Source organism: Phoca vitulina, unplaced genomic scaffold, assembly GCF_004348235.1.
Source record: "Phoca vitulina isolate PV1807 unplaced genomic scaffold, GSC_HSeal_1.0 scaffold53, whole genome shotgun sequence".
Classification (NCBI taxonomy): Eukaryota; Metazoa; Chordata; class Mammalia; order Carnivora; family Phocidae; genus Phoca; species Phoca vitulina.
In genome coordinates this window covers 8,450,790-8,469,791 of record NW_022589756.1, presented here as the reverse complement: position 1 = coordinate 8,469,791, position 19,002 = coordinate 8,450,790, and the positions used below count along the sequence as shown (strand labels likewise).

The following is a 19,002-nucleotide window of genomic DNA, read 5'->3' as shown; positions in this document are numbered from 1 at the left end:
TGTGTTCTCACTCTGCCCCTTATTACATGGCGGGTGCTCAAGAAATTTAATTAAATTAGACCGGACTGTAAAATTTTCCAAATTTGTAGTTATTAAGCCATGCCATCTGCTGGTTCCCTGGTGTATCTGTCAGTCAGCCTGAATTCCCGTTGAAATTCATGTTGAATCATTTGTGAGTTTGTGTGTTGGGCAATTTTCCCACGTCCTTCCACTTCCGGTTGCAGGTGCTATTCTTCCATTGAACCAGCGCCGTGTTCTTTTTCCTCCTACCCCGTTTTACCTGTTGGCCACTCTTAAAACCCGGAAAAGTGGAGTTTACATTTCGGAGCCCCGGAATGACCAGAGAACTATAATTGGGCATGCTCAGTAGGATGCCCTCAGTTGGAACACAAATATGTCTTGAGTGCCTGTCAGTGCTGCTTGTGTTAGGATTGGACACATCTTTCTCCCAGCGTTATATTGGGAGATTGCAGCCCCTTCCACCCTCTTGGCGCTCGGGCTTTTTTAAATTATCCGTGTGCCGAATTTTGGAGCCAGCCCTCCCGAATCTCTTGACCAATCAAGAGACCACACATTGTTGCCTAAGAGACCCCGGATGCCAGCGAAAGGATTTATAGGTGGTGATTGGATTACTGGAAGAAGGGTGGGGGCTGGACAGAAGCAAAGAAAAGGCTGCCATGGCAACACCAGCGCTTGAGGCTTGAAGAGGGAGGTGAGCTGAAAGAGGTGAGAGCAGTGGGCAGTGAATGAGAAGGATGGAGACTCTTTTCAGAGCTCCACTCTGAGATCCTCTCGGAAACCTTGTTAGTGCTCCTGGGGATTACATTTTGCTCCGTTTCAAGGGCAGTTAAAGTGCCAGATGCTTCATACTTACGAAATTAACAACAACAATTTATTTCTGTGCCTATCAAACACTAGCTCTTTGTCTTTAGTGTAGCTTTTGCTTTGTTTCTAACTAGTTGAGTATAAGATGAATTTGTATTTAAATCTAACCATACCTTGTTTCATGATGATATCATTTCCTTCTCTGATGATACTGCAATGTACAATGTGTGTTGGCAGAGAAACTCAATCCTATTCTGCTCTGTAAATTCCAAATAAAAACCCGATAGTCCTGAGTTTAATTCCAGTGCTCAATTCATAATGTTGTGAGTTTTATCCTACATTTCTATTAGTTTTAATCTTTAAACTGCTTCTTCTCCACTATTGTATTCATTCATTCAGTTGATTTGACAAATATTTGAGCACCAATTATGTAGCACTGGGATTAGGATTCACGTGAGCAATGTAAGAAAACCACATGAGGAAAGAAGCATTAGAGTTCTGTACTAGTTGTTTTGTACCAAAGTTCAGTGTGTCTGGGCAGATAGTGCATGAAGGGAGAGAGCGGGGGATGAGGCTGAAAAGGTAGATTGAGGTAAATTCATAGTGGACCTAGACTTCCATGCTAAGGACTCTGATTATGTTGTAGCCATCAGAGAGCCTCTGAAGGTTTTTGAGCTGAAAAGTGACACAATCAACTGGTCTTTTTTTAATATAAGATTTTATTAATTTATTTGAAAGAGCATGCACAGGCAGGGGAAGCAGCAGGCAGAGGGAGAGGAAGAAGCAGACACCCCGCCGAGCAGAGAGCCCAACTTGGGCTACATTCCAGGACCCTGGGATCAGCCGAAGGCAGAGGCTTAACCCACTGAGCCATCCAGGTGCCCCTCAACTGGTCTTTTAAAAAATATTTCCCTTAGTAGAATGGTGGTTACCAGAGGCTGTGGGGTGAGGGAAATGGGGAGACATTGATCCAAGGATACAAACTTTCAGTTATAAGATGAGTAAGTTCTGGAGATCTAATGTCCTGCATGGTGACTATAATTAGTAATAATATGTTTTCGGGCGCCTGGGTGGCTCAGTCGGTTAAGCGGCTGCCTTCAGCTCAGGTCGTGATCCCAGGGTCCTGGGATGGAGTCCCGCATCGGGCTCCCTGCTCCGCAGGGAGCCTGCTTCTCCCTCTCCCTCTGCCTGCTTCTCTGCCTGCTTGTGTTCTCTCTCTATCTCTCTGTCAAATAAATAAATAAAATCTTTTAAAAAAATAAATAAATAAATAAAATAAAAAGTAATAATATGTTTTATACTTGAAAACTAGTAAGAGAGTAGTTCCCAAGTGTTCTCACCACACCCATACACACACACACACACACACACACAAATGGTAACAATGGGAGGTGATGGATGTGTTAAATACTTTGATTGTAATCATTTCACAATGTATACATATATCAAAATATTAAGTTGTACACTGTAAGTATATACATTTTTTTGCAAAAAAAACCCCCTCTCTAACAGTAGACTGCATGGTCTATTAAAGCAGAGACTCTTATCTTTGTACCCCCTGACACAGGACTAATAGGTCCTTAGTAAAGTCAAATAATGGTTGCAGTGTGAGGAATGGCTCAGAAAATGGGATTGGAGGTTTGTGACCATTGAAACTTTACCAGAGGACCCATCCTAGCTGTGGAACTAGAACCATACATTGAGGATTAGGGCCAAAGACCCTCTTTCTTCCTTTTCTTTTTTTAATATTTTTTATTTTTTTAAAGATTTTATTTATTTATGAGAGAGAGAGCATGAGTGGGGTGAGGAGCAGAGGGAGAACCAGACCCCCCACTAAGCAGAGAGCCCGATGCGGGGCTCGATCCCAGGACCCCAGGATCATGACCCGGGCCGAAGGCAGACACTCAACCAACTGAGCCACCCAGGCACCCCTTTCTTCCATTTCATTCAGAGAAAAATTAAAGATCAACGTTCAAAGACAGCCATTAAGGTGGAAAGAGGTCACACCAAAAACAACAGCGAGCTTATATGTGGAAGGAGAGGAAGACAACTTGCTTTGTCTTGTTGACGGAGTGGGGACAGTTCTTTCTTGTGTATGTTATATAAAAATGTCTGTCTTTGTAGTTGTCCTGAGTGTTTATGCCATGAACATGTGTGTGCATGCAGATATGTACAGTGCCCATCTTCTGGAATGGAAGGAGGAGGAAAAAACCACAAAAGGATAATGATAAAAGCAAGGGCAGGACAACCCCATTTGAATGCTTCAGCAGGACTGTATTACCAAGAGGGCTGTTTCTCTTGGCCAGCCCCATCCCCTGAAAACCAAGCTGATTGAAGAAAGTCTAATTCAAATAATTTCTAACTGTTAGGAACCAGGAAAAAGAAAACATCCAGTGCAGGGCCTTAGGAAAGCCCAAGAGAAGCTACTTTGTCTTAATTCAGAAATTGTGCCTAGCTTGTTTCCTCCACAAACTAGAAAGTTCTCAGCTTATAGCGGGAGTTTTTCACCTGGGGTAAGCAAAATTTTATGTTCATGTGCAGTTTTGTAGGGAAAGGATTCATAGCTTTCATCATGTTCTCGAAGAGTTTTATGCCCTCAAAAAAAAAAAAAAAAGATTAAAAACAACAACTGGTTTAAAGAGAGGAAAGATCAGACATAAATAAGAACAATAAAAAAAAAAAAGAAATAACATGATTTTTAACTGGGCAGATCTAGGCTCAGAGACCATGCTTTGTATCTATAATTTGCCCACTCACACGTACTTTTATAGCTGCCAATTAATAATACTGTAATGAAATAATTTCTTATACCTTTTGCAATTTGGCTAAATGTGTGACTCAGATAATTAGGTGTTAGAGGTTGGGAAGAACGTGAGTGCTGATGTGAGTCCACTTTATACCAGTGGTTTGGTGGCAGTAGGCAACTACCAAGAAGGATTGTGTAATGATGCCCCTGTGGTTTTCAGACATTGGCTTTATCTTCAGCTATAACTCAAACCTGAGAGCGAATATTACCTGTCAAGGGAGAGCCTCAAAGATTTCAGATCTAGCTTTTTGGGGAATCCCATATCAGCCAAAAAGTAATGTGGTTTTTTTTTTTAATTGTCCAATCTTTGCTTCTGTAGAGTAATTTTTGGAGCCCATAGATCATGCAGGCAAGCCCTGGCTCTCTCAGTCACCACTACCACCTTCTGATATGAAACCCACCTTCAGAGAGGAAGGAAGGCAGAAGCAAGCAGAAACTCTGAGGATGTAATATTGAAACTATCCTCAATCTGCTTTAAATGTTTTCCACCTTAAAATATTTTGCTATGGCCCTCTAATAGTTTTTTTATGATTTTATTTATTTATTTGAGAGAGAGAGAGCATGAGCAGAGAGAGGGGTAGAAGGAGAGGGAGAAGCAGACTCCCCACTGAGCAGGGAGCTTGACCCTGAGATCATGACCTGAGCTGAAGGCAGATGCTCAACCAACTTAACTACCCAGGTGCCCCCCTCTGATAAGTTTTGAGGCACTCTGTAAAGTTCTAAGAAAGACTGCAGGAAAGTTACTAGTTACTGAGACTGCCCATTTGTCAGGCACTCTGCTGGACCCATTTTCTCCTATCTTTGAAACAGTGGTTGAAGGTAGATGCAGATAGATTGAATGCTCAGATAGACTGAATAATTTGCAAAACATTATATAGCTAGTAAGTTTTAAAGCCAGGATCAAACCTGTATAAAGGTAAAAAGTTTTGTAATTTTTTAATGTAAGCAAATGTAATATTTGCAATGTAAGTAAGCGAAAAGAAGAAATTTACTGCAAGGATAACAGGTGGCTCACAAAAAATGGGCAAGAAAGGACAAGGGGCTTCTGAGGGGTGAGGCAGCAGAAGCAACTTAACAGAGCATCAATGCTATTGTGAACAACAACCTCAGCTGTCAAGTTTAGGATGAGCTAGCGTCAGTCCAACTGGCCTAGCTTGGTCTCATGACCAGGTCTTAGCTGGAGAAGGTGAGGCCACCTTGATTAACCAACCCAGCGGATTCTAAACAATGAGGGGAAAGTAATTCTTCATGGAAATTAAAATGTTTTAATCAAATGAATGTAAACCTATACTTGGCACCTAAAAACAGCACATTTCCCCCAGTAAACCCAAATCTGTCCATCTCTAAGGCTTGGCTTTGTCCATTACATCATTCTACTTCTTAAATATGATATCAAGCTAGAACCCTTGTTACTTAGATATCACAAAGCGGGGAGGAAGAAAGACACAAGGGACCAGGATGGAGTGCTTTCTATTGCACTATGATTTTATAAATTAAAATACTTCTTTCTGGCCATTAGGGTATGTTCTTAGCTAAGAGTGATTTAAATAGACCTGATCTGATTTCTAGTTCCACAACCTACTGTCTGTATAAAGTTAGGCAGGGTGTGTAATGTCAATGAGCCTCATTTTCTTCATCTATAAAATGAGCTAAAACCCACTACCTCACCAGATTGTTATGAGCTTTAATTGAGCATGTGTATAAAGTGCCTGACCTGTAAAATTCTCCCAGTAAATGTTCTCCCCGCCCCCCCAATTCTCTATCTCAATGTACTAAAAGATGGCATGGTGTTAGTATTTTTAGTATTCTGAAGATTATAAGATTCATTTCTTCTGATAGGTATGGTTTTTCTTATGGAAGAATAGTCCGTTATTTCATGATGGCATTTGCACCTCCAAAAAGTATAGATGGTCCCAAAATGCAGACAAAGATGAGTACCTGGACACCTCTAAACCATCAGCTTTTGAATGACCGGGTAAGTGACCAGAGCTATTTTATCAGTTGCATCCGTGCCTTAAAGAAAAAAAAGTATTAAAATCTTAGTTATCAAAATATGAACAGGAATTGTTTAGGACTGTGTAATGGGTTATAATAAAAAGCAAATGGAGAATTTTTCAAAAACTTTTATTGAGCCCTTGCAATAGACAGAATCCCTGCCCATGATGAAAATGTCTTAGATTTGTTCTTTCCTCTACTGTCACTCCTCCTCTCTCTCTCATCCCAAATGCCTTTTTTCTTCCATCACTGGTTCTCTGCTGGAACCACCAGGAATGAGAGAGGAGAAGGTAGTCTGTGAGGAGTTCCCAGAAAAAATTTCCTTGCTAGAGTTGCAGTTACTGGATAATGCTTCCCATTTAACCAAATAAAATGACTAAGTCTCAATTGATTACTCGCATTACTCGGCTTCTCCTAAGAAGTTTATTTCCTACCTGCATTCTGGGAAAGCACTAACAGAATACACCAAAGGATCGCAGAGGTGGGAAGCTGAGTGTCATGCTGGGGTGTGATTGGCTAGCCTCTGGGGATTTCTATTCCTGCTTCAGTTGGGAGCAGAAGTTACCAACAGGTCAGTGAACTCCTATTATCAATACCTATTATAAGGACCACACCTAGTTGTCAGTAAAAAACAATCAACATCAATAAGACTGACTTCATTATCTTGCTCCTACACACCAGTTCCTCCTCCTGGTAAAAGGCACCACTTGACACCAAGTCACTCAAGCCAGAAATTATCCTTCTCCCTGCCAGCTCTGGGTTGGTTTTCCCCAATTTACAAGCTAATAACTTAGCCTGTTACTTATGGCATAGGAGACACTACTGTTTCATAGGAAAACACAAGATTCTTGAATCAGAGACAAAAATCTTTGTTACTCACCGTGCAGCAAGCGGCAGGAGCATCATGTTTGCATTGGTCCTCTTTGTCTACCTTGTCCCACAAGGCTCCAGAAGGCCCAGAAAAATACTACATACACCATGGGTTTGCATCACAAGTGAGGAACAGTGAGCACAGGGAATCCTTTGCTTTTATAGTAAGCAGTAAGAGCCTGCTCTTGGTCCCAAAGGGAGATAGTACCTCATTACTCAAGGTTGCCTTGCTCCAAGGCAAGAAATGGCCCAAGGAAAAAGCAATGGACACCTAGCACTCTTGGCATTCCAAGACATTTAGGAGTGTGAGAAGGAGGCTCAGGAAGGTGTGTCTACCAGCACCCCCTCACTTCCACATCCAATTCATTTTCAAGTTCTAGAAGTCTTCCTCTTCATCTGGGCCCCTTTCCTTCATTCATCTATATGCCTCCAGCTTCACATTATCGATTCACACCCTCATTACCCTTTGCCCGATGCACCGCTGTAACCCCTAACTGGTTTCACTGCCTCTATCCCTACCAGTCCATCTTCTATTCTGGTCCCAGAGTGATTTTTCTAAAATACCAAACTAAAAAAAGAGGAAGAAATAGAATAAAAAAATAAAATACCAAGCTAATCCTTTCATGAGAAATTGATAACAGACTCTGCTCCAAAGAGTAAATTCCAAACCCCTACACCTAGCACAGGGGACCTTTTGTAAGTTGACCTCAGCCAGCCTTTTAATTCCAAACCCTGCCACTGCTTTCCTCCCATCCTAGGTCCGGAACAACTAAGTGGCCTCCAGATGAGCCATAATCTCTCACACCTCCACTCCTTTGTTCCCCTTGTTGCCTCCCCTAAGAGCTAACTCAAATGTCATTTTCTTTGGAAAGCCTTCTCCGGCTTGCTTCTCTTTGCTCTCATCACTGTTTACCCACTTTCCCCCTCGACTGTAATGTGTTAAGAGTTGAGATTCTGTCTCTTCTCTCTGTATTTCCAGTGCCTGATAGAGTTCCTGAGGCACAAAAGATAGAGTCAGGGTTCAGCCACCCTCCCTGGGACCTCCTTCATTGAGGCTCCCCTTCTAGTCCCTCCATCCCTCCTTCTTAGTCTGGATTTGACCCTTTGCCTCTACACCGAACAGATATGCTAATCACCCTGGGAAAACAAGAGCATCAGTCCCCACCCCTCCTGTTCAGTACTTTCCTGTTCTACTCCTCTGATGTGAAACACGAGCAATCTGGGGAGAGAGAGAGCAGCGAGTGTAACGATCGGAATAGTGAGAAATAAAAGGGAGAGAGACTGAAAAGGAAAAGATAAAAGAAGTGAGGAAAGAAGAATGAGACATAGAATAAGAGGAGGGGCCAGGAGAAACAAAAGGAAAGGCAGAGAATGAGAGACAGACGTCTGGCCTTCATCTGGCTCTGAACTCAAGCAAGTCTGTTGAAAGCCCTTTATATTCAGCTCAACAACTGTTTATTGAGCACCTGTTTGTAAGTGTTCTTGGCACTCCAACAGTTTATATAACAGCTTCTCTGCTTTGCCCCCCTCCCCCTAAAAAAAACTTCGGTGTTTAGTTTTGAAATCTGTTTTCTCCTAGAATTGTGAAGGCTTTACACATATGCAAAAAAGTGACTTGAATTGAAATACCTATTTGTTGGATGCCTTGATTTCAGAGATTTTCTTCCTAAAATTCGAAGTCTTGATCGATTTAGCAGCTAGGGAGAAAAAAAAGTATCTTAATTGCCTGATTGCCTGTTGCAGGTTGGTTTACTAGAGAAGCAGACTCTGAGATTAGCATGTAGGGCATCGATTGTGGAGGGCTCTCTGGATTGGCACCAGGGAAGGGAAGGGAAAGGAGGGAGAAGTGGGTGAGGGGAGGAGAGGAAGGGAAGGGAGAAAAGGCCACGGGTTTTGAGGCCTGGCCCTGTAGCCACCAGCCTTTATACTTCCACACTGGGGGCGCCTGGCTGGCTTAGTTGGTGGAACATCTGACTCTTGATCTCAGGGTTGTGAGTTTGAACCCCGTATTGGGTGTAGAGATTACTTAAATAAGTAAATAAATAAATAAATAAATAAATAAAAATATACTTCTACACTGACCGTTCAGTAGATGCTAGCTGCCCCATGAAGGGCTTGACCTTGAACAAAGCCGGGCTCTCAAGCTTATGGCTGACAGCCAGCAGCACTCCCCATCAAGTGGGTGAATAAATCCTGGACAGTGCATCACAGCCAGCATTACATTGTCTTATCTTGGTTTTTTAATAGCTTTTGTCTCGAAATGATAATTTCTAGAGATAATATTTATTTTGTTCTTTAGACCTCTCATTTTTTAAAAAGATTTATTGGTTTGAGGGGGGTGCAGAGAGAGAGGGAGAGAGGGAATCTTAAGCAGGCTCTCGGCTGAGCGAGGAGCCTCACCCAGGGCATGATCCCACAACCCCAAGATCATGACCTGAGCCGAAATCAAGAGTCGGATGTTTAACCAACTGAGCCACCCAGGTGCTCCTAGACCTCTCATTTTTTATCAAAAAGTTATTTTGTGGTTTCATTAGGTTCCAGTTTGGAGTAAAACTATTTTTTAAAATCTGTTCCCGTGTATATACATGTATGTATATGTATAAATGTACATAGATACACATAAAATTTGTATACAGGTATACCAAACTGTTTTTTTTAAGTAATCTCTACACCCAATGTGAGGCTCGAACTCACAACCCTGAGATCAAGAGTCACATGCTCTACTGACTGAGCCAGCCAGGTGCCCCAATACCAAACTATTAACAGTGGTTTCCCCGGAAGAGTTGGATGGCATTGGGGGAGGTGGTCCTGTTAGAAGAAAGCTTTCATTTTTTACTTTACATAGTGCAATACAATTTCTAAAATTCCAAATTCGAAAACAATCTAAAAACAATATAAATTAAAGAGAGAACAATAATTCTGGGAATTGAAAATTCTGGTTCCAGATCACTGATAATTTCCTGTATGACTTGAGTAAGTCACCTACTTTCTCTGGGCTTTACCATCCTCCTTTATAAAATAAGTATGTTGGATCAGATTACCTCAGAGGTTGCTTCCAGATCTAACATTCTGACTGTGTAAAAGGCATTAAAAATAGACACCAAGGATATAGCTGGTCAGAAGGAGTCCATACAATAATTTCAAGGTTTTTTCTATACTTCTAAATAGGGCATGTGTCACCAATGATTGGTATAATTTTGAGGTTCTGTTGTCTGTTTTATTTTTGTCTTCAATTCTGTAGTAAAATAGAAAATATGTAACTATTTCAGTCTTAAAAAGGGTCACAGGATTTTTTTTTTAAGTTTTTACTTAAATCCTAGTTAGTTAACATACAGTGTCATATTAGTTTCAGGTATACAATGTCGTGATTCAATACCTCCATACAACACTCGGTGCTCATCGGGGTATAGGAATTGAACTTCACAGCAGACTTGAAGCAGAGATTGAATTCAAATTCAGATGCCTTCAAAGAGAGCATGATCAGCATAGGCAAATGTAACAGATTTCAAAATAACTTGGGCATTATGAATTTTGAGAGGAAGAATGTTTTTAAAGTATGCATTTCTTTGCCATCTAGTGTTTTATTTACTTTTTAAAGATTTTATTTATTTATTTGACACACTGAGAGAGAGAGAGAGCGCAAGCAGGGGGAGGGGCAGGCAGAGAGGGAGAAGCAGACTCCCCGAGGAGCAGGGAGCCCGACATGGGGCTCTGGCCCAGGACCCTGGGATCATAACCTGAGCCAAAGGCAGACACTTAACCAACTGAGCCATCCAGGCGCACCTGCCATCTAGTGTTTTAATTAAAAGTAACCAACATTTCTTTTTCGAGATACAGTACAATACATGTTAAAAGGTGTTCTGAGAAAAAGCACCTTGTTGCCATTAATCAATCATAATTTAGGAGCCCCTAAATGTCTCACTCCTACACTGTAATGATGTCACATGGTGAAATATGTAACTGCACTGTCAACAGACTAAAATAACAACCGTAGGATTTTGACTTAACAGCAGGCTCCAAGTAAACTGTGATATAAACAAACTGCAGTGCTCTGCGAGGAAAGAAGATCCATTTTATATTTCTATTTTGAATCAATACTTTGTTTTCCAGCTCTTTAAGATGACAAACCTGATTGCAAATCTTTGGAATGAAGACTTGCTCCGAACCAGAGAATATAAGACTGACTGAGACCCTGACAAATAATGTGTCCCAAATTCTCTTTCTTGCAAGGGTAGAGTCAGAACCAGATCTGAGCTTGTCTATTGGTTTTCCTCTCCCCCCTCACTCCCATCAGTTTCTACTTGGGTCTAGAGGCCTTTGTAAGAACTGGATTTGCTTGGACCTGCTTAGACTTGGTCATTGGCCTTCTAAAGACTATTGTTTTAGGGATGCCTGGGTGGCTTAGTTGGTTAAGCATCTGACTTGATTTCAGCTCAGGTCATGGTCTCAGGCCTGTGAGATCTAGCCCCGCATTGGGCTCTGCACTGGGCGTGGAGTCTGCTTAAGATTCTCTCTCTCCCTCTGCCCCTCTCCACCCTCCAAAAAAAAAAAACAAAACAAAAAACTACTGCTTTTGCCTGAGTAACACTCCCCACTTCCCACCCCATTCCTTTCCTGCTACCTTCTCGCTAACTTTCCTCTCCTCTTCAAGTCAATGCCCCTTTGTTTCCAATACCCCATATTGTCACTGGGCGCCATGATGGTCATCTCATCCTCCTTTTAAAAAGAGGTTGTGGTCTTGGGACCTAACATTTTCTTCTTCCCCCAACAGTTATTGCAAATGTATGGCTGGAAGTCAGGTTAGGGAAGACCATGGTTCTAGTGAGGAACCCAGTACAGAGTTGAGCTGAACAGACAGCCTGGAACCAGTGATTTTTAAAAATTTATAAATGTAAGCCTTTGGGCCTCTTCTTGTCCTCTCTAAAATAAGGAAATTCAAAAGATCTTAGGGGTTCCTTTTAGCTCTAAAATGCTATGACTTTTGAAACTTTTTTGTTGTTGTTCAATCAGCAGGTGTTTATTGAGGGCCTGCCTTGCAACCTAGACAGATTATAAAGTGGTTGTAATCCACATGGGAAGATGAAATGACCAGAGACAATGAGAGAGCCATAGCAAACCCTATAAAGCCCACGTGGAGCGTGGGCTATAACTGAAATATGAGTTGGGAGGAGCTAGATCCCCTGGGCATCTGAGAAGTGCTGGTGCTGGTGACTTGGATTGACCAACAGATGATTGATAGGCTTTGGTTAGACAGAGGGCAAGAGTTCAGGAAATATCTGAATCCACATTTTTAAATCTCCTGTAATCTATAAGTTCTCTTCTATTTTCATCCAGAAATCCCACGTTTATCTGTGCCATTATTTGAGGGCCCTAACAGCCCAGGTGAAGGTTAATAGGGGGCAGGGGAGAAGGGCATCCTTTTTCTTCTTCTGTGATGTGAGAAAAGTGTCTACCTGTAATGTAGGAGATTCTATGGCCAGGAGCAAAACTGACGTTTCACTGGCCTTGAGATTGTTGTTGAACCAATTATTTCAAACCCCCTTTTGTATGCCCTTTCAAACTAGCGTTTGAGAGCCTAAAAAAGGAAGGAAAGCATTATCTTGTTGGAAGCATAAAACCAGGGGCGCCTGGGTGGCTCAGTCGTTAAGCGTCTGCCTTTGGCTCAGGTCATGATCCTGGGGTCCTGGGATAGAGCCCCACATCGGGCTCTCTGCTCCGTGGGAAGCCTGCTTCTCCCTCTCCCCTCCCCCTGCTTGTGTTCCCTCTCTCGCTGTCTCTCTCTCTGTCAAATAAATAAATAAAATCTTAAAAAAAAAAAAAAAGAAGCATAAAACCAGCTCCTCCTCCGTAAAAAGGGAAGAAATGAGCCTTAGCTAGTCTCCAAGTGGGAACATTCTTACAGCACTAGAGAATTTAGGCAGCGCTAAAAGGAAGGGAAAAACATCAATCCCAATTTTGAAAGCTGACAAGAGGGGCTGAGTGTGGGATTGAGAGAGACATTCACATCTGTCCATGACTCTCCCTTGCTTCCTCTCTCCGTAACTCCCTCCTCTGCCAAACATTCTCCCATCAGTCTCCTTTCCTCATTCATTCAAATACACATATGACTGAGGCTCAGAAAAACACCTCTACACTAATATAGAAATCCACTCACATTGTACCGATACATCCGTAAGGATATTCCTTATCACAACCGATTCATTCAATCCAGCAAACAGGCGTACCTGTAATATGCTATGTACTCTACAGTAGAGATGTAACAATGACATGGTGTCTGTGCTAACTAGTATATAATAACAACCCTATCCAGATAAACACTGAGTTGTAAGCCCAGAGGTACACATATACAAATTTCTAATCCTACAAATATATCAGCGCATGTACACCCATGATATGTGTACACACCGAAATATAAAAAACAGAGCTGCTCATTCATAAACTTCACAGGCTCTCATACTATTGATATTTGGGGGAGGATCCCCACTTTCCTGTTTTTCCTTTGTCTGTTTTTTCATCTCCTTTCAAATTCCAAAATTGGTTTCACTTTACCATTCCATTCTTTTCTTATTCTTTCCTTTAAAAAAAGCATTGCTTTTTCTTTAAGATGAATTATTCCACATGGATAAACTGAGAAAAACGGTATCATCTCCAAGTTAAAAATAAGTAAAGTACCCTCTCAGGAATGAAATCTATCTTTTTATACTTGGTTCGTATAATGAAAAGACTGTCAATTTTTATTTATTGATAGTTTAATGATATCTTTCTTATAATGGGTATTTTGAACCATGAAATATAAAATCATTCCATTCTTTTTATTTATTGTAGGTATTTGAAGAAAGAAGAGCTCTGCTTGGAAAATGGGTAACCATTTAAAATATAGTTACTTCTCTATTATGTCACATTATCATAGAGCCCAAAGAATTCAGTTTGAACATAAAGTAATAAGTGATCACTCATTGCCTGAGAAATTTGACTGGTACTCTCTGTATGTATCAATAACGGTTCTATACTCACAAAATAGCATTCTGTCTCTCACAAAGTAGGGTTTATAAAGGGGAGTTGGATCTGAGATGACAGCTTGGTAACTAGCACAGTTCATCCATTGGGCTACTTAGCATCCTTCTATACCCTTCTACCTATACATAAATTTCCAAAGGAAAACTGTAACAACTTTATGCTTTTATTTAACAAGACACAACTATCCTCTACACAACTGAAAGCATCCTCACCCTTTCCTCAAAGGAGACACAGAGTCCCAGTGATCATTGTCCTTCCCTGGGTCATGATTAGTCTCTGAGCTGTGTTGACTACTCATCAAATTCCTCTATGGCCCCACCTGTCTCTACCACCCAAGAGAATTGAAAATATATGGTCATGCAAAAATGTGTACATGAATGTTAATAGCAGCATTAATCATAATAGTCAAAATGTGTAAACACCCAAATATCCATCAACTGATGAATGGATAAACACAATGTGGTCTATCCATACAATGGAATATTATTCAGCCTTAAAAAGGAAGGAAATTCTGATACAAGCTACAATATGGAGGAACTCTGAAGGCAATATGCTAAGTGAAATAAGCCAGACACAAAAGGACAACAATTGTATGATTCCATTTATATGAGGTACCTAGAGTAGTCAAATTCATAGAGACAGAAAGTAGAATAGAGATTACCAAGGGATATGGAATTATTATTTAATAGGTACAGAGTTTCAGTTTGAGAGGATGAGAAAGTTCTGGAGGTGGATGGGGGGATGGTTGTGCAATAGTGTGAATGTACTTAACGCCCTTGAACTGTACACTTAAAAATGGTTAAAATGGTACATTTTATGTTACATATGTTTTACTAAAATTTTTAAAAGTTAAGAACATTTTAAAAGGTAAGAGAAAGAAATAAAGTACTGATACATGCTATAACATGGATAAACCTTAAAAATAATCTGCTAAGTGAGGGACGCCTGGGTGGCTCAGTCGGTTAAGTGTCTGCCTTTGGTTCAGGTAATGATCCCAGGGTCCTGGGACCTGGGTGGCTCAGTCAGTTAAGCATCTGCCTTTGGCTCAGGTCAATGTCTCAGTGTCCTGGGATGGAGCCCCACCTTGGGCTCCCTGCTCAGCAGGGAGTCTGCTTTTCCCTCTCCCTGTGCCTCTGCCCCTCCCCCACTCATGCGCGCACGCGCACCCTCTCTCTCTCTCAAATAAATCAATAAAATCTTGGGGCACCCGGGTGGCTCAGTCGTTAAGCGTCTGCCTTCGGCTCAGGTCATGATCCCGGGGTCCCGGGATCGAGCCCCACATCTGGCTCCCTGCTCAGCGGGAGGCCTGTTTCTCCCTCTTCCGCTCCCCCTGCTTGTGTTCCCTCTCTTGCTGTGTCTCTCTCTCTCTCTCTCTCTCTCTGTCAAATAAATAAATAAAATCTTTAAAAATAAATAAATAAATAAAATCTTTTTAAAAAATAATATGCTAAATGAAAGAAACTAGACACAGAGGCCGAATATCGTATGATCCCATTTGTATGAAGTGTCCAGAATAGGCAAATCCGTAGAGACACAAAATAGATTACTGGTTTCGGGCGCCTGGGTGGCTCAGTTGGTTAAGTGACTGCCTTTGGCTCAGGTCATGATCCCGGAGTCCTGGGATCGAGTCCCACATCGGGCTCCCGGCTCGGCGGGGAGCCTGCTTCTCCCTCTGACCCTATCCCCTCTCATGCTGTTTCTCTCTCTCTGTCAAATAAATAAATAAACAAAATCTTTAAAAAAAAAAAAAATAGATTACTGGTTTCCAGGGGCTGGGGGATTGATGGTAATGGGTATAAGATTTCTTCTGGGGGATAACGAAAATGTTCTGGAATTAGATAGCAGTGATGGCTATACAACCTTCTGATTATTCTAAAAACCACTGAATTGTACACTTAAAATGTCAAATTTTATGGCATGTGAACTATATCTTAGTTTTAAAAAGAAATCAGGATTACTTTTTTAAAAAAACTGTAGGGCGCCTGGGTGGCTGTACTCAGAGAAAAATTACAATCTGATATACACATATCAGAAAATAAGAAAGCCTGGGGTGCCTGGGTGGCTCAGTCGTTAAGCGTCTGCCTTTGGCTCAGGTCATGATCCCAGGGTCCTGGGATCGAGCCCCACATCGGGCTCCCTGCTCAGCAGAGAGCCTGCTTCTCCCTCTCCCTCTGCCCCTGCTTGTGTTCCCTCTCTCGCTGTGTTTCTCTCTCTGTCAAATAAATAAATAAAATTAAAAAAATAAAAATAAAAAAAACTACACTTAGATTCCTTAACTCTTGTTATGTGTAATCAACTTGAAATATCCCATCTTTAAAGCATATAGTCAATGCTTTTTCCTTAAGGGAACATCTCTGACCTGGAATGTAACAGTGGACAGGACGCCCTTTCCTAGGAGTTTCAGTAACTAAGTGTCTTAGAGAAGTTTGGGCTTCTATAACAAAATACACATCAACTGGGTGGCTTATAAGCAACAGAAATTTATCTCTCATCGTTATAGAGGCTGGGAAGTCCAAGATCAGGGCATGGGCAGATTTGGTGTCTGGGGATATCCCATTTTCTGGTTCATAGATGGCAGTCTTTTCGTCGTGTCCTCGCATAGCAGATGGGGAGAGGGAGCTCTCTGGGGTCTCTTCTATAAGGACACTAATCCCATTCATGAGGGCTTCACCCTCTTGACCTAACTCCCTCCCAAAGCACCCCCCTCCTAGTACCATCACCTTGTGGGTTAGGTTTCAACGTATGAATTTTGTGGGGATACATTCAGTCTCTTGCACTAAGATTAATATAAAATACTATTTTTTTTAAGTTTTTTTTTTTTTTTTTGACAGAGAGAGAGTTAGTGAGAGCAGGAACACAAGCAGGGGGAGTGGGAGAGGGAGAGAGAGGAGCAGGGAGCCCTATGTGGGGCTCAATCTCAGGACCCTGGGATCATGACCTGGGCCGAAGGCAGACGCTTAACGACTGAGTCACCCAGGTGTCCCTAAAATACTATTTCTTAATGTTCTTGGTTGTCTTAGTTGGTCACTAGTTCTTTTTTGTGCTGGCCTACAAGCTCCAGTCTAGGATATTTGTTACCTAAGTAAGTTTTTAAAAAATTATATACATAGTATATCTGGAAGGATGCACAAGAAAAGGGGCAACGTTGGTTTCCCCCAGGGAGAACTGTGAGTCTGGGACAGGGTGGAAGGGACTCCTTTAGCTGAATAGCCTTTTGTACCTTTTGATTTTTTTAATCATGTGACTGTATTATCTAAAAAAATTTTATAAAGTAAATATGATAAAAATTAAGAAATGAAAAATATCAAAAATTTAAAATCTAGCTGAGTTTTTCTCAAATCCTATTTATATTTCTAAACTAACTTTATATCTGTTACCAAAAACTTAAAAAGAGACTTATTTAGAATGACTGTTTTTACACTACCGTTCCACATACTATCAGTGGAAACCCCTAATTAATGTAACCAAGGCCAGTGTTCAGCCAGTAGTTGGGGTGACCAACTTTTCATTGGTTGGTGGCATTAACAGCTGTTAAGTATTTTTTATATCATCCTGTAAAAAATTCAAGGTCTTTACACTTTGTAAAGATCTTACTTATTCTTTTCTTTTACCAGAGCTAATAGAAATATATTTGCAAAGATCACTAATTATCTCTCTTCTCCAATAGACTAATTTACAGAGGGAAAGACATGGTTCTATATCTTGCTCCTTACACATTCTTTAACACTATGAGGCATTTAATAAATGCTTTCTAAATGAATAAATGATATTGGTTTTTCTCTTTTGTCCCACAACAAATTTATTCCTTAAATTCACTATATCATATGGTAGTCTATATACCAGCACAAAAGCCACATGAATTGTTTAAGGGGCATATTTCCAATTTGCCTTATTTAATTTTCTCTCTCCATTTTAGTTTTTTTTTATTTTATTTTATTTTTTTTATTTTTTTTTTTTTAAAGATTTTATTTATTTATTTGACAGAGAGAGACATAGCGAGAGAGGGAACACAAGCAGGGGGAGTGGGAGAGGGAGAAGCAGGCTTCCCGCGGAGCAGGGAGCCCGACATGGGACTCGATCCCAGGACCCCGGGATCATGACCCGAGCCGAAGGCAGTCGCTTAACCAACTGAGCCACCCAGGCGCCCTCTCCATTTTAGTTTTTATTATTTTTTATTTTTTTAAGATTTTATTTATTCATTTGACAGAGATGGCGCAAGCACAAGCAGGTGGAGTGGCAGGCAGAGGGAGAGGGAGAAGCAAGCTTCCAGCCGGCTGAGCAGAAAGCCGCAGGCAGGGCTGGATCCCAGGACCCCGGGATCATGACGCGAGCTTCATGAAGGCAGACGCTCAACTGACTGAGCCACCCAGGAACTCCCGCATTTTAGTTTTTAGATTTTTTTTTGTTTATTTTCAGGAACACCATAACAGGTTGATAACATAAGAAATACACTTCCAAGAAAAGAAAGGAGAAATAAGTATACAACTTCTTTTACTTAGCATTACTTGGGCTATTCATTGTAAGGATCAAGTATCAGTTGAAGGCTCAATCTTGTATTAGAAGTAAAGTCATTTTTTAAAATAATCTGGACATTGTGAAGTAAGATATAATATGAAACCTATCCAATGATAGGTAGTCCAAAAGATATTTGGCCATAGAATGTCATTTTTGTTTATACATTAGCACATGGTCTTGTCTGATGGTCTGTACAGTAACAAACAAAATAATTAAGAGAAACTGAAAAGCTCCTCTACTTTCCAGTTCCATGCTACTAGTTAATCCCTTATCTCTTAAATCTTCTCTGCCCTTCAATCCCTGTTAGAAAAGGCAATTGCCTCCTAAGAAAAACAACTCCCAGAACAACAGCAGAAATATTTTAGTTGAAAAGAAAGCATCCCAAACTTTTTCTCACCTTCTATGCTGTTAACAGAAATAATAATGGGGGCACCTAGCTGGCTCTATTGGTAGAGCATGCAACTCTTGATCTCAGGGTTGTGGGTTCAATCCCCACATTGGGTATAGAGATTACTTAAAAATTAAGTATAGGGGCACCTGCGTGGCTCAGTCAATTAAGCGTCTGCCCTCAGCTCAGGTCATGATCCCAGGGTCCTGGGATCGAGCCCCGCTTGGGCTCCCTGCTCAACGGAGAGCCTGCTTCTCCCTCTCCCTCTCCCACTCCCCCTCGCTGTCTCTCTCTCTCTCTCTGTCAAATAAAGTAAATAAAATCTTAAAAAAATAAAGTATAAAAAAATAATAGTGTTATTTGAAAAAAGTAGAAAGCATTACTTTTAATTTGCTGGCAACAACCATAATCAGAGCTAAAATTCAAAAGAGAAGCAGGAGAAAATATTTTGCAAGTTGCATGATAGGTAAAGATTAATATCTAGGATTATAAAGAGTTCCTACAAATCAGTAAGAAAAATACAAACCCCCCTCTGGAATAAGGAGCTAACAGAAGAATGAGAAATATACAAAAATATATAAATGGC

General features: G+C 41.0%; 1 protein-coding gene across 7 annotated transcripts in view; it reads left to right on the top strand.

Moving 5' to 3' along the window:
• FBXO16 (F-box protein 16) overlaps positions 1 to 19,002 on the top strand; it is a 54,770-nt gene that overhangs the window by 3,123 nt on the left and 32,645 nt on the right. For 3 of the 7 annotated variants that reach the window (XM_032389148.1, XM_032389151.1, XM_032389150.1), the window contains exons 1-3: positions 552 to 726; positions 5,471 to 5,606; positions 13,322 to 13,357. In XM_032389148.1, the coding sequence (XP_032245039.1) occupies positions 5,508 to 5,606; positions 13,322 to 13,357 (135 nt within the window). In that variant the 5' untranslated portion in view covers positions 552 to 726; positions 5,471 to 5,507. Of the gene's footprint in view, positions 1 to 544; positions 727 to 5,470; positions 5,607 to 13,321; positions 13,358 to 19,002 lie in introns of those variants that run through there. The other 4 variants (XM_032389146.1, XM_032389144.1, XM_032389147.1 and 1 more) reach the window with 4 other exon arrangements.